Genomic DNA, 13,170 nt, shown 5'->3' on the forward strand with positions numbered 1-13,170 from the left:
TACCTCACTCACTCACTCACTCACTCACTCACTTATGGGTAAAATCTTATTCAGTTCAGTTTGGGACAATGAATAATAAATGTATTCATCAGCTTAGATAACTTTTTGAAAATGCAAAAAATATTTCTCCAGCTTGGGATGCAGCACTTAATGTGACAAACAAATAATTGCTTTATTTTGGCCTTTCATGATGAGTCCTGTGTATTCAGGTAGTATTTAATGAAGTTTGAATGTTTATTTTTTTTATTTGTGTTAATTTAATTTACCCAGGATCTGTTATTGAACTTATTCTCTAGATCTCATATGGTAATTGCTCATGTTGAGCAATATGCATGTACATTGACCAATCAGATGTGAGTTCTCACTGCCGCAAAACAACAATCTGAGGACATCCCATGACGTCAGAATGACCTTTCGCGAACTTTGACTGACAACTGAAAGGACTTACAAGAAATCGACTAACAAAGCAGCTCTCTCGAACTTTACAGCACTCGTTTCAACCTGGCGACTTCCATTTCAGACTATGCTTGAAAAATATGTTGACACAGTTCACGGATAAAATTTTGAAAACTGAAAAAACAAACATTCCGGAATGTCTAATATATGGTTACGATTATATGGCAGTGCTTCCCACATACTGTGCAACGCCTCCTCCATTCAAATGTTTATCCCACGGAAGCGAGAGATGGACAATAATTTTGACGGAATCACTCGTACATGCCGTAACTGTCTTTCGGAATACCCCGTGTTATGGTTTTGGAGGTTGCATGATTAGAAAACACATTCTGAGTGTCCCTTTCATGATTTGGTAAGAGACGCTTTAATTGGTTGGATGAAAGGTCATTTTGACCTGACCCGTAATGGGATGTCCTCAGATCTTTGTTTAGTGATAATGAGAACTAAGATCTGATTTTAATGAGATTGGTGCATTGACAAGCTGACATGTTTTACACTGGATCTGTAATAGGTCCATGAAAGTTATTGTGTAGGTTATCGTGATGCTAATGGTTGTTGTTCAGTGACATATTGATAATGCTGACATTTGCAATGTGTTGATATAATGACAAGTTCAACCATACAATGTATTAATGTAATTGAGTAATTGCCGTTACCGTAGCAATCAGTGTAATCAGTAATCAAGTAATCAATGGTGTGTGGATGTTCAGTTGTAATGGGACACTGGCTTCTTTGTTATCTAGAATACAGTGTAGACACTAAAGTGTATCATTTGTATAATTACAACGTTAGAAATTGGCACTAGTCCTTTTGCTCTTGCCGAACTGCCCTATAGTTAAGGTATGATAAGGACTAGCAGAAGTTGGCCCTTTTTAAGGGTTTTTCTGTCAGTGTCCGAAACAACTGCATGCTCACCTGCCCGTGGCTGGTAACTTTTCTGTCGGGCTGCATGAAATTTTCCTCCACCTGCCCGACTGTTTGGCAGATGAATTTAAGCCAACTTACAACTTTCAATGTTATTATAACTCCCGGTAGATTCGCAAGTAATTGTCAGCATTAGTTCCACTGAATCAAGACGCGATTTGTCTCTTATGTTTCGTGATTTATCAATATTTATAATGTATGAATGCGGGCAGGTAACTTAATTTGAAGACGGGCTGGCAACTCCTGCCCGACCGTCTTGGTGGGTTTTAGATTATTTCAAACACTGTTTGGCATGTGTTATCAATATAAGTTTTAGTGTACAAGTTTCTAACGCTGAATTAGTAGTTCATTGTTGTTTGTTCATGCTCGTATATAGTGGTGCAGAGTTTTCTAAAGGAGCAGACAGTCACGCGGCAGATCTGGAGGGGGCGTGCACCTTTTGTTTCAGACACCTCACACGTTAACTGCCCCTCGACCACATCTTCTTTTGTATTATAGGTAATATGTGCACCCCCCTCCACACCCCACTTCCCTTTTTTAAAAATCCTGATCCGCCTCTGCACTCTGTGTGTATAGCCCATACATTATACTATGGGCTATCATCATCAGTTTGACGATAACTTAAGTCTTCTTGTCTGCATGGTCTGCGTCTTGTAATATGCAGAAAGGACGAGTTACATTTCCTTGAGGATATCTTTCATTTTCACAGACAGAGAATAATAAACATAATTTCTAACCCTTAAAAGCTGGACCAATAGAGACTGTGACCTCCATCGAGTGAGTGAGTGAGGTTTTATGCCACTTTTAATAATATACAAGCAATATCATATCAGGGTACACCAGAAATGGGATTCACACATTTTACCCTTGTGGGGAATGGAACCTGGGTCTTCAGCATGACAGGCAAACGCTTAAACCACTAGGCTACCCAACCACCCCATACCTCCATCTAGAGTACCAGTACCAGCACTGACATCATGATTGTGTCTTAGAAGTGTTTTTAGCTGGAATAGTCAAATGGATATTCAGCAATGATCATAAATGATACAAATAACATTGAGTTAGGATAATGGGTGAACTCCTTACCAACCCAATTGTTTTTGCCCTCAAAAGCCTGACAAACTGACCTACGAAAGTGAGATGGAATGCTTTTTGTGGGCTGGAAAGGTCCTATAAATATTTATTATACATGTACTTGTTGCATGAATGTTTGCAACCTGACTCAACATGCTATTACATCAATGTGCAGAATGTCATCCAAAGTAATTGTGTACATACCATTCTCATCAGCTGTCACAGACCCACGGCGGTCGGTCTCGGTTAAGTATACAAATTTCATTAACTTATTTGGATTCGTTTTCTCCTTTCAAGTATATCTAGATATCATTCATAAGCACCATACCTTCCTCAACCCAAGTTATTCATTGATCTCTCTATACTTCATCTGTTCATGTGTTGAATCGGGAAGGTATTTTCAGTAGGTATAATCACGGACCTATATAACCGTTATACAAGTCCGTGGTATAATCGTGTGTGACTGTGGTGATCAGTGTTTTTTTCCAATGACTTGAGTTGTTTTTAAAGTCTGGTTTAAACATATGTAAATTATTTTAATCATGTGATTTTTTGGGTAGGAAATGTTTTTCAATTCACTGATAAAAACTGAAATAACTTCTTGTTTTGGTTTACAGTTTGAAAATCCAAGATGGCTGAAAGTGAGCAGACGCAAAAGAGGTCCCTGGAGAGGTCTGTCAGCACCCCATTCAGGATGTACAAGAGAGAGCCCAATAGGAGGTGGGTCTTGTTATTTTGTGCCTGTTCATTATTCCATGTTTTAGAGAAACTAATAGGTGGGTCTAACTATTTTTTATTTATTTTTTTAGGGAAAGTTTTATTATTTATTTGTTTGTTTGTTTGTTTGAGCACAGTGCTCCAGATATTGTTTTTTTTACGTGAATGAGTGAGTGAGGTATTTATTTAGTATTTACTCACATGAGATCATTCTTATTTGGTATTTCAATTTTGTTTGGATATTCAATATATCTTTACTTGCTTGGATCCTGTTTATTGGTAATTTGATATGAAGGAGTAGAATTACAAGAAATAAACCTGCAGTTCACTGGGGTCAAATCCAAGTTGCATCTGTTCTTGATCTTTGGTCAGTCAGCACCATGCTTGTGATTGTTGGTTTCAAAAAAGTTGTAAACATCTGTAACATGCTTTGAGGTTACACACAACCAAATGTTTTCCCATAGACTTCTATAGTAACGTTATGATTTTTTTTTAAATAACTAAGCATTCAACAGCTATTACCTGTACGTGTGTGCACAGTTTGGCCTTAGAGCAGCAATAAAAAAAATAAAAATGACTAGCTTAGCCAGCTCCTTTTCCGAGTACCGGAAGCTAAACACACCACCCCCAGTTTCGCACCAAATGTCACCTACTTGAAAATAGCTGTGGTCACATTCAGCATAAGTCATCATGTTGAAAAAGACAGTACTAAATATAGAAAAACATGGTCAGTTTTAATAACTGGATGGATGTACATTTGAAAGACATAAAAATCTTACAGAATATCCTCCAATCACAGCCTGCAGATATCTCTCGATCTGCACTGAAGGCTCCCTACGAAAACCGCACTCTCCAAACTGGTACTGATTTGGTGTAGTAGAACCTGTAGACAAATCAGAATATATTTGCACTTGTCAAATCTGTGATTTATATGTTGTATATATATGTAGCTTCTCAGAAAAAAAATGGAAATTGGATTAAGCTTCACTACTTGTTCCTATCCAGCATGTCTATATGGCACCAGAATACATAGTTTTGATGCACAGAAAGAGTTGTGAGAGTTTAATGATGTACACTTCATCAATGTTTTACAAAAGGCATTTCTGTATTAATAAAGAAGATTTTACCTTCATGCACTGACCATGGAAGTTCATTTATATTTCATAAAAGATGGTGGTCAGGGGTCAATTCTATAAATGATTGAGGCTGCATAGATCATATCACCCTAAAATATTTTTTCGACTAAAAAAATTGAACAAATCTTTAAACCTCAAAACCAGTTACAATACATATTTAAAATTGAGTAGTGGTCTGTTGTTTGCCTTCCTTTGCTGACATCATCAGAACATAGCAGAGTCTGCTACATTCATGGAATATGGTTTTGACACTCATGACATGATGCGATTGATATTGTTTGAGATTGCTCGAACTTACACCATCCATTGTTTATATAATTAAACACTCAAATGGCTGTCAGCATTTGGTAAATCATCTATGGAGGGGCTATCACAAATGTTTGTGCTTTCATATACTCCAAAAATCAAAAGTATAATCCTCTATGATATAGGCTGATGACATAAGTACACATGGAAAGGAATCAGAAAAAATATCTCAAAATTGGACAGAGAGCATGGAATTCAGGCCAACAATAAGCAAGGGACACATTAAGCAGCTTTAAAGTCATCATATATGTAAGGCTGGATAATGAACTTTACCAGAAAATAGGAAATAAAGGGGTGCATTGTTAACAGCAATCTCACACACTGACCAGTGAACCATACCGCCTATTAAAGCCGAGAAATTGAAATGGACCCTCAAGTAGTAAAAAGCTTTTTGAAACCACAACATGGAAGGAAATTACACTTAACTCTATTGATTTATTTAGTTAAGACTTTAAAATACTCACAGGACATCAAACATTCTTACTGTTTAATGTTTCAAGGTGGCTAAACTTGCTTATTTCAGTTATTTGCCAGTTTCAATGAAACAAAGTTAAAATTCCATATAATTTTGAAAATGTACAGCTTATTCTGACATAAATGTAATTCTTTTTATTCACAATTAACAGTGTCATGCAATACCAGCTTAAAATAGTGTTTCTCTCCAATAATTTATGGGTTTATAGGGGAATGAAAGATACAATGCATTTTACTAAACAGGGGAGATAATTTAGTTTTGTCGAACACTATCACATTCTTTACAGATGATTTCAGAACCATAATGTTACATTCCAAAAGAGCCAGTGGGTATTATTTTCATCTAAGCAGGTTCTGGGACTGGTGTATAGCCCTTACTTCATGTTTGCAAACTAAAAAACTGCACAGTGAGGCATTAAGGGAGCACTGTCAGAAATGTCTAGTGCATGAGGGTCATCTTATTATGGCACTTGATAGTGAGCAACAGAGGGGCCTCAAGTGGACTGGGGTTCTTAAATGTACTTACTGTACCTACATGTCCAAGTTCCACAACTTCTACAAGGTAATAAAGCGCAGCGAGGCAAAACAAGGGTTGTCGATCACACACTGCCAACACCGGACTTCGGATCAGCTTCTCCAAATGCCAAATTCGATGTCGAAACTCCTACTTCTTCTGCATGAGTGCACATATACCTCCCCAGTCAACATCAGGCATGTGAAAAGCTGAAAAAAGTGTTCAGACAATATCAAATGGCAAACCAGTTTGGATATAACAGCCAGGAGTCAGTTCTTGAGGGGACAAAATAATTATTTGAAAGTTATATGAGTGAAAAATAAGTCTGTTTTAAGAAACTTAATAGAAAAATAGCATCATTCATTCACACAAGAGCACCTAACAGAAAGACATATTGGTATGCTACATTGTTTACTATAAATAAGGGGATGTTTGACATATTCTGCTGTCAGCAGTGTACATGCTTCATATTCAAGATAACGGCATCGCGTAACTTGACTTGCAAGCGATTGACACAAGTCAGAAATTGTTGTGGCAGTGGTGACTTTATCCTAATTTGTTGTCAAATTCATCAGTTTCAACAAATTCAGAAGGCAGGAGGAGGGTTTGTTGGACAGAGGTACCTTGGGGGGTTCATGCTGAGATCGACCACAATGCGAAGCAACATTCATTTCCAGCCCATCCAAATGCTCCATTCAACCCAAAATGTCCCCAACTTCACTGTCATTATTTTTAAATTTGCCTCCATGGTGTATCCATGGTGAAATATAAACAGAAAAGCATGTAAAGTATGAATTACTGAAATGTGCACTCACCCTACAGGTTACACACAACCAAATGTTTTCCCATAGACTTCTATAGTAACGTTATGATTTTTTTTTAAATAACTAAGCATTCAACAGCTATTACCTGTACGTGTGTGCACAGTTTGGCCTTAGAGCAGCAATAAAAAAAATAAAAATGACTAGCTTAGCCAGCTCCTTTTCCGAGTACCGGAAGCTAAACACACCACCCCCAGTTTCGCACCAAATGTCACCTACTTGAAAATAGCTGTGGTCACATTCAGCATAAGTCATCATGTTGAAAAAGACAGTACTAAATATAGAAAAACATGGTCAGTTTTAATAACTGGATGGATGTACATTTGAAAGACATAAAAATCTTACAGAATATCCTCCAATCACAGCCTGCAGATATCTCTCGATCTGCACTGAAGGCTCCCTACGAAAACCGCACTCTCCAAACTGGTACTGATTTGGTGTAGTAGAACCTTGAGCTGGACTTATATTTTAGTCTCTGAAAATATATGATTCTGATCAAAAGAAGTTACTACATTGAAATTAAGAAGGAGCCCCAGTGAGATGGGAGAATCTGTGGAAAATCTAGACTTGCTTCGTCTAGAGCTAAAGCATTACAATAATGGCTGGGTGGAAGGGAAAATAATATGGACAGACTTCCTCTGGACTTTCCTCCCACATTACACAGTGACTAAGACTATTTGTTTTGTTTGTTTGTTTGTTTGAGCACAGTGCTCCAGATATTGTTTTTTTTACGTGAATGAGTGAGTGAGGTATTTATTTAGTATTTACTCACATGAGATCATTCTTATTTGGTATTTCAATTTTGTTTGGATATTCAATATATCTTTACTTGCTTGGATCCTGTTTATTGGTAATTTGATATGAAGGAGTAGAATTACAAGAAATAAACCTGCAGTTCACTGGGGTCAAATCCAAGTTGCATCTGTTCTTGATCTTTGGTCAGTCAGCACCATGCTTGTGATTGTTGGTTTCAAAAAAGTTGTAAACATCTGTAACATGCTTTGAGCTGGACTTATATTTTAGTCTCTGAAAATATATGATTCTGATCAAAAGAAGTTACTACATTGAAATTAAGAAGGAGCCCCAGTGAGATGGGAGAAGCTGTGGAAAATCTAGACTTGCTTCGTTTAGAGCTAAAGCATTACAATAATGGCTGGGTGGAAGGGAAAATAATATGGACAGACTTCCTCTGGACTTTCCTCCCACATTACACAGTGACTAAGACTAGCTAATTTACAGTCTTAACAAATGGACTGAAGTCATACACGTACTTGTTAATACCACTTTGCTGGTCTGCTAGCTCAAACTCTGTGATAAATTTCAATCTCACCTGAATAACTAAGAAATATATCCATATATAAATATATATATAAAGTTTGCCTATCAATAATCAAGTCTGGACAACACTCACTCACTCACTCACTCACTCACTCACTCACTCACTCACCAAAAATCATAACTCACTCACTCACTCACTCACTCACTCACCTAAAATCATCACTCACTCACTCACTCACTCACTCACTCACTCACTCCATTTCTTCTTCTTTCCCAGAGTATTTGTGAACAGAGGTTTGATGCTGGAGAAGGTGAAGTTCTTTGGGTTTGATATGGACTACACACTTGCAGGTAAGATCACTTAGTTATTTGGGGCAGTTTGAGGACCTGTGGCAAGGATCTGTTGTTTGGTTGTCAGAGATCATTTGTGAAAGGATGAAGGTTGAAGTGTACCATTGGGTAGGGGTGAAACGATACAGAAAGTCACGATATGATACATATGCACGATACATGGGTCTCAGTATGATACTCATTGCGAATACAAATAACATGGAAACTCCTTGACAATGATTGTTTTACGGAAGGTTCAAAAGGAAAAACTACTGTAGACACGTTTGTAGAGGCGATTTTTAATCATGAACTTGAACTTGAAACGCAAATTTCAACACATTTTGAGATATTTGACCAACAAAAACGCGGCGTCGTAGTTGCAAGTAGTAAGTAATATATTTCAGCAAGTGTATCGTTTTGTTCCAATATTGAAAAAAACCTTATCGTATCGTCTCTTAAAAGCTCACGTTACACTGGTGCACCGATGTATCGTTTCGCACCTATCGTTGGGTGTTAGAGTTAACTCAGGGTTGCTCACATTCTCACCCCAACTGACATGATCCAAAAACTATCCATTTGTACTTTGTAGTATTCAACACTTCCAGTATTTTGACAAGGTTGAGCTTTCGTCTACAGGGTGAATGAGTCAGGAATGTTGACATCTGCTCAAAGCAGTACAAGGGGCAGCGATGGAGTTAGTTTTGAAAGTGAATGGGTTTCCTCATGATGATATGATTTTCAAATCATTAGATTTTAATGTTTCTTTTTAGTTCTCCGTATTTTTGTAGAAAATATTTAACATTAACATCATTAACTTTTGTTAAGTGGCTCTCTGTATTGACATTTCAAACTATTGACTACATATGCAGGTGAGGGGCGGTTGAGTAGCCTAGTGGTTAAAGCGTTCGCTCGTCACGCCGAAGACCCGGGTTCGATTCCCGACATGGGTACAATGTGTGAAGCCCATTTAAGGTGTCCCCCGCCGTGATATTGCTGGAATATTGCTAAAAGCGGCATAAAACCAAACTCACTCACTCACTCACATATCCAGGTGAGCTACAGTGTGTGGCAATTTTTCATGAAGGCATTTTTATGCTAAAAATGAGCATATCTATCTGTCTATCGTTAATCATTATATCGGGTTAAAAACTGAACAATATAGTCCGTGCCCAATGCCATATTCCTAGCTTGTGCAAAACAGACATACTTTAGATCATAGATTTACTGAAAACATAACACGATTCAAGAGCCCTCCTCGCTCAGTCAGTAAAGATTTTTCAAACTGCGATCAATGAGGGCACTATTTCAACACTAGCCTCGTGGGGATTTGGGGTTAGAATAGGTCTCCCTGGTCGTATGAGGCAATTTAATGGATTGGGTGATCAGACTCGGAGATTTTGTTGATTGTATGTTGACATTCCCTGATGGCTTTGATTGTTGCTCATAATATCGATCACTGTATTGTCTGGTCCAGACTCGATTAATAACAGGCTGTCATCATATTGTTTGCCGCAAATAGCTGCAAAATTGCTGATGAATCTATAAACAATATTAACTCACTCATCATAGCTGGAATATTGTTGAGTGTGGGATTAAGCAACAATAAAAACAACAACATATTTCAACACTGTAGCATATATGACCGATACGATTCCCATGAAATGTGCAGAACGGGACAAGTGATGGATGAAACACTGAGAAGACCCTCTGCCTTGTCATTTCACATGTCACAATCTAAGCCTATCCCCGAGCCCCTTAAGTCCCTGGATCTGCGTATTTATCTATCTCACCTGGCCCTTTTGTTAAGGCATTTTCAGGTACTATCTCACTCCCGGGCTGACAAGGGTGTAGACTTGCACAAGTCTCTTCTCCCCGATTATGTTTCTAGGTTTTTCAGCACCATACCTGTGCTTGTGGGTTTCACCGAAGTGGTAAACGTCTGAGACCTGCATCACTTAGGGCTTTCCTCCCACATTAACCTGACACGCCGTGATATGACTGGAATACTGTTAAAAGTGATGTTAAACCAAACTCACTCACTCACTCACTCACAAGTCTCTTCGGTAATAATGTTTCGTTTAAATCATAATTTCTAGATTATATTCTTATTGAAAAAGTTGACCCCATAAAAGACTTGCATCTGAGTCTGCTTTATCTAGACTTGCCTATTATAAGGTTAGAATTTCTACTCATCCTTAGAATTATCTTTCAGTACAGCCTTGCAGCAAGGCTAACTAAAGAGAAGCAACCAAAATATTTCAGCCAGCATTAAACTTGATATAGTGTCTTGATTCATGTTATCTGGTATGTACTTGGATATGAAGAGGGTTTGGTAATGAAGTATTTGTTTTAATAGAATTTTTGTGTTTGTTGATGTAACTGCTTCCTTAAATTCAAGAAAAACTCTAATCCTGATCTAATAGAATTGAATCAAATTCCATAGGTGTGGCATTTCATGTAGTTTTGAATGAAATATTTGGGTCGTTTCCAACTGTTTTACGCCGTCTGAGCAATATTCTAGCAAAATGCTGGCAGGGGTACCAGGATTGGGTTCACACATTCTATACATGCGGGATTGAACCAGGGACTTCAGTGTGATGAGCGAACACTTTAACCACAAGGCTACCCCACTGTCCAGTCTATTTAAGAGATCAGTATTATTAATGTCATTAGTTGACGAGGAACTTATATTACTGTTACATGTTCTCATTTATTGGATCAATAATAGACGAAATATAAACATTCTCTTGCATACAGGAACATATCCCGTTCATAGTGAGATGATGGAGATGGCAGAACAGGGAAAATGTTGTGATGAATTTTTATGGTATAATGAATGTCAAAACAAAACTGCAAAGATAAATCTGTCTCATCCATATTTTGTTAACTTTTTAAAGTAGTTTTATTTACTTTTTACCGCAATTTTTGTGTATAGTTGCCATTTTTGTATGTCTGTTATCTTGATAGCCTATAAGTTTATAAATTGTGGTTTCGCCATCAATGGAGTATGTCTTCATGCTCAGCTGAACATGAACAGATCACAAAAAAAACCCCTCTCTCTATAACAAATTAGCCCTCTCAATGTGCATCTATATTGGCCGCCCCTTGAGGGGAGCCCGGGTGCAGCAATTGTTTGTGGAAATACAGGTTGTTTTGCTTGTACGCCAGCTTTCCTCTCATCTACCCTGAATACACGATCAAGTTTTATCACAAGAGCTCCAGATTTTGGGTCACGACCCCACCCTGGGTATTAAAGCCCTCGAGTCCCGTCGCATCCTGGAGTCCTACACCTGCTGACTCCCTTATTGCAATGACAAACTTTTTCATCTTGACCAATCAGATTGCAGCACATTTTGTATGATGGTTTTTCATTGGTTGAAAGTTTGGTGACATGATGTCATCCTAACAGTGGTTGGACAAGCACTATCAGGTGTTGTTTGATTTCTGGATTTAATGATATGAGGTTTAATGTCAGAATGTTTGCACAGTGGGAAAAGCGTGTCTTAGACACAAATAACTTCAATAGATATGTACATGTTGTTAGGAAATTATTTTTTTTAGGTGTTTTGAAGCGTCAGTTTTCCAGCTTTGGTACAATTATTTTGATCATATCATGGGAAAAGAATTTGAGTTCACTATAAAGGTTTTAAAACTTTCAAAATATGCAATGCGAATACAGAAACATTCTCTCTGGTACATTTATGTTTAGGAGATGCAAAAAAGTGTCTCTCTCTCTGTTCTCCCTTACATATAGTTGAAACCTCCTTAAACTCAAGTTTGTATGTTTATTTATATAAATATTATTTTACACATGTTGTGGTAAATAGTCTTCTTCCTCATTCATCAACATAGGACGCATAAACATGATGACTCACGGCGACAAGAAGATCTGCTAAAGAAATGGAGGATTGTGTTTCAGAGATGGAATTGTAGTCAGATCTTTTTAAGCCTGGCTTGTTATCAAACTTGTTCCAGGGCTATAATACTAGCTTTATCATTGTGTCCGGCAATCTTGACAAGCAAGATACAGTCTCCCTGGTTTACGTGATTCCCACTGAGATTTGTGTTTGGAGTTGTTTTCAAGCGTTAGTTCCATGTATACTACTCGAAATAAGTTAAAGAACATGCAGTTGTTTTCATATGACTATAGTTAATTTGTCATGGCTGGTGATTATTGCAACACACAGCCTTCCAACTGTGGTTGTTCTTTAACTTGTTTTGTGTAGTATATACTGTAAGTCTTGAAATTAAGGCGTCTTAAAATTAATACGACTGCTGACCCCTAGCCAGAAACAAATGTGACTCAAAATCAATGCGTCTCTCCCCCCCCCCCCCCCCCCCCCCCCCCCCCAAACACACACCCCCACACCCACACCCCCCAAACACACACACACACACACACACACACACACACACACAAACACACACAAACACACACACACACACACACACACACACACACACACACACACACACACACACACACACACACACACACACACACACCATCCCCAGTGGAATGATACATATCCTTTCTTTTCTTTCCTTTCTACACAGTTTATATGATTATTCTGTTGACTGGCATCAAGGAATTTCAAAGGCAATAAAATAATTGAACCAACAACAGTTCACTGATTGGAGTGGTCAATGATGCCTAGTCTGACACGAGATGGAAGAACTCTTGACCCCAACGGTAATAACTCACCGGATGGCTATTGTGTAATTCCCATTCTTTAAATGACATTGTTATGGACTTGTTGCAACTGCTGCTCAATAAACTGTGTTTGTGTATATATTCAAGTTGGTATTTCCGGTGTTCCCCCCTCCACCCACCTCGGCATTTATTCCAAATTTAAAAATTCAAAAAATTCAATATAATTAGCAACCCCTAAAAGCCCCCTCTTGGATTGCACACACCACTTTCACCCTTTTCGGAATACACTAAATGGGCTGGCCAGGCCCGTGTGCGAAATACGCTACAGTCGGAAAGCGCACGTTAAATCTTCTATATCAGTCAGTCAGTCCGGTGTCCAAAGTGTGCAGTGACGCCGTCTTATTGTTGATAGTCATTTTGAAGAAATAAATGCGAAGTTTCATTAATGCGAACAAAGACCACTCACATTTTTTGTATTTCCGCTTG

The 13,170-nt window shown here is 38.1% G+C and overlaps 1 protein-coding gene across 2 annotated transcripts in view; it reads left to right on the top strand.

Moving 5' to 3' along the window:
- The window catches only part of LOC139452701 (cytosolic purine 5'-nucleotidase-like), a 215,393-nt gene that overhangs the window by 8,330 nt on the left and 193,893 nt on the right, over positions 1 to 13,170 (top strand). For both annotated transcript variants that reach the window (XM_071234255.1, XM_071234256.1), the window contains exons 2-3: positions 3,072 to 3,174; positions 7,978 to 8,051. In XM_071234255.1, coding sequence (XP_071090356.1) covers positions 3,086 to 3,174; positions 7,978 to 8,051 — 163 coding nt within the window. In that variant the 5' untranslated portion in view covers positions 3,072 to 3,085. The remainder of the gene's footprint in view (positions 1 to 3,071; positions 3,175 to 7,977; positions 8,052 to 13,170) is intronic.

This window comes from Haliotis cracherodii, unplaced genomic scaffold (genome assembly GCF_022045235.1).
Source record: "Haliotis cracherodii isolate W230 unplaced genomic scaffold, xgHalCrac1.p SCAF_9, whole genome shotgun sequence".
In the NCBI taxonomy this organism is placed as follows: domain Eukaryota; kingdom Metazoa; phylum Mollusca; class Gastropoda; order Lepetellida; family Haliotidae; genus Haliotis; species Haliotis cracherodii.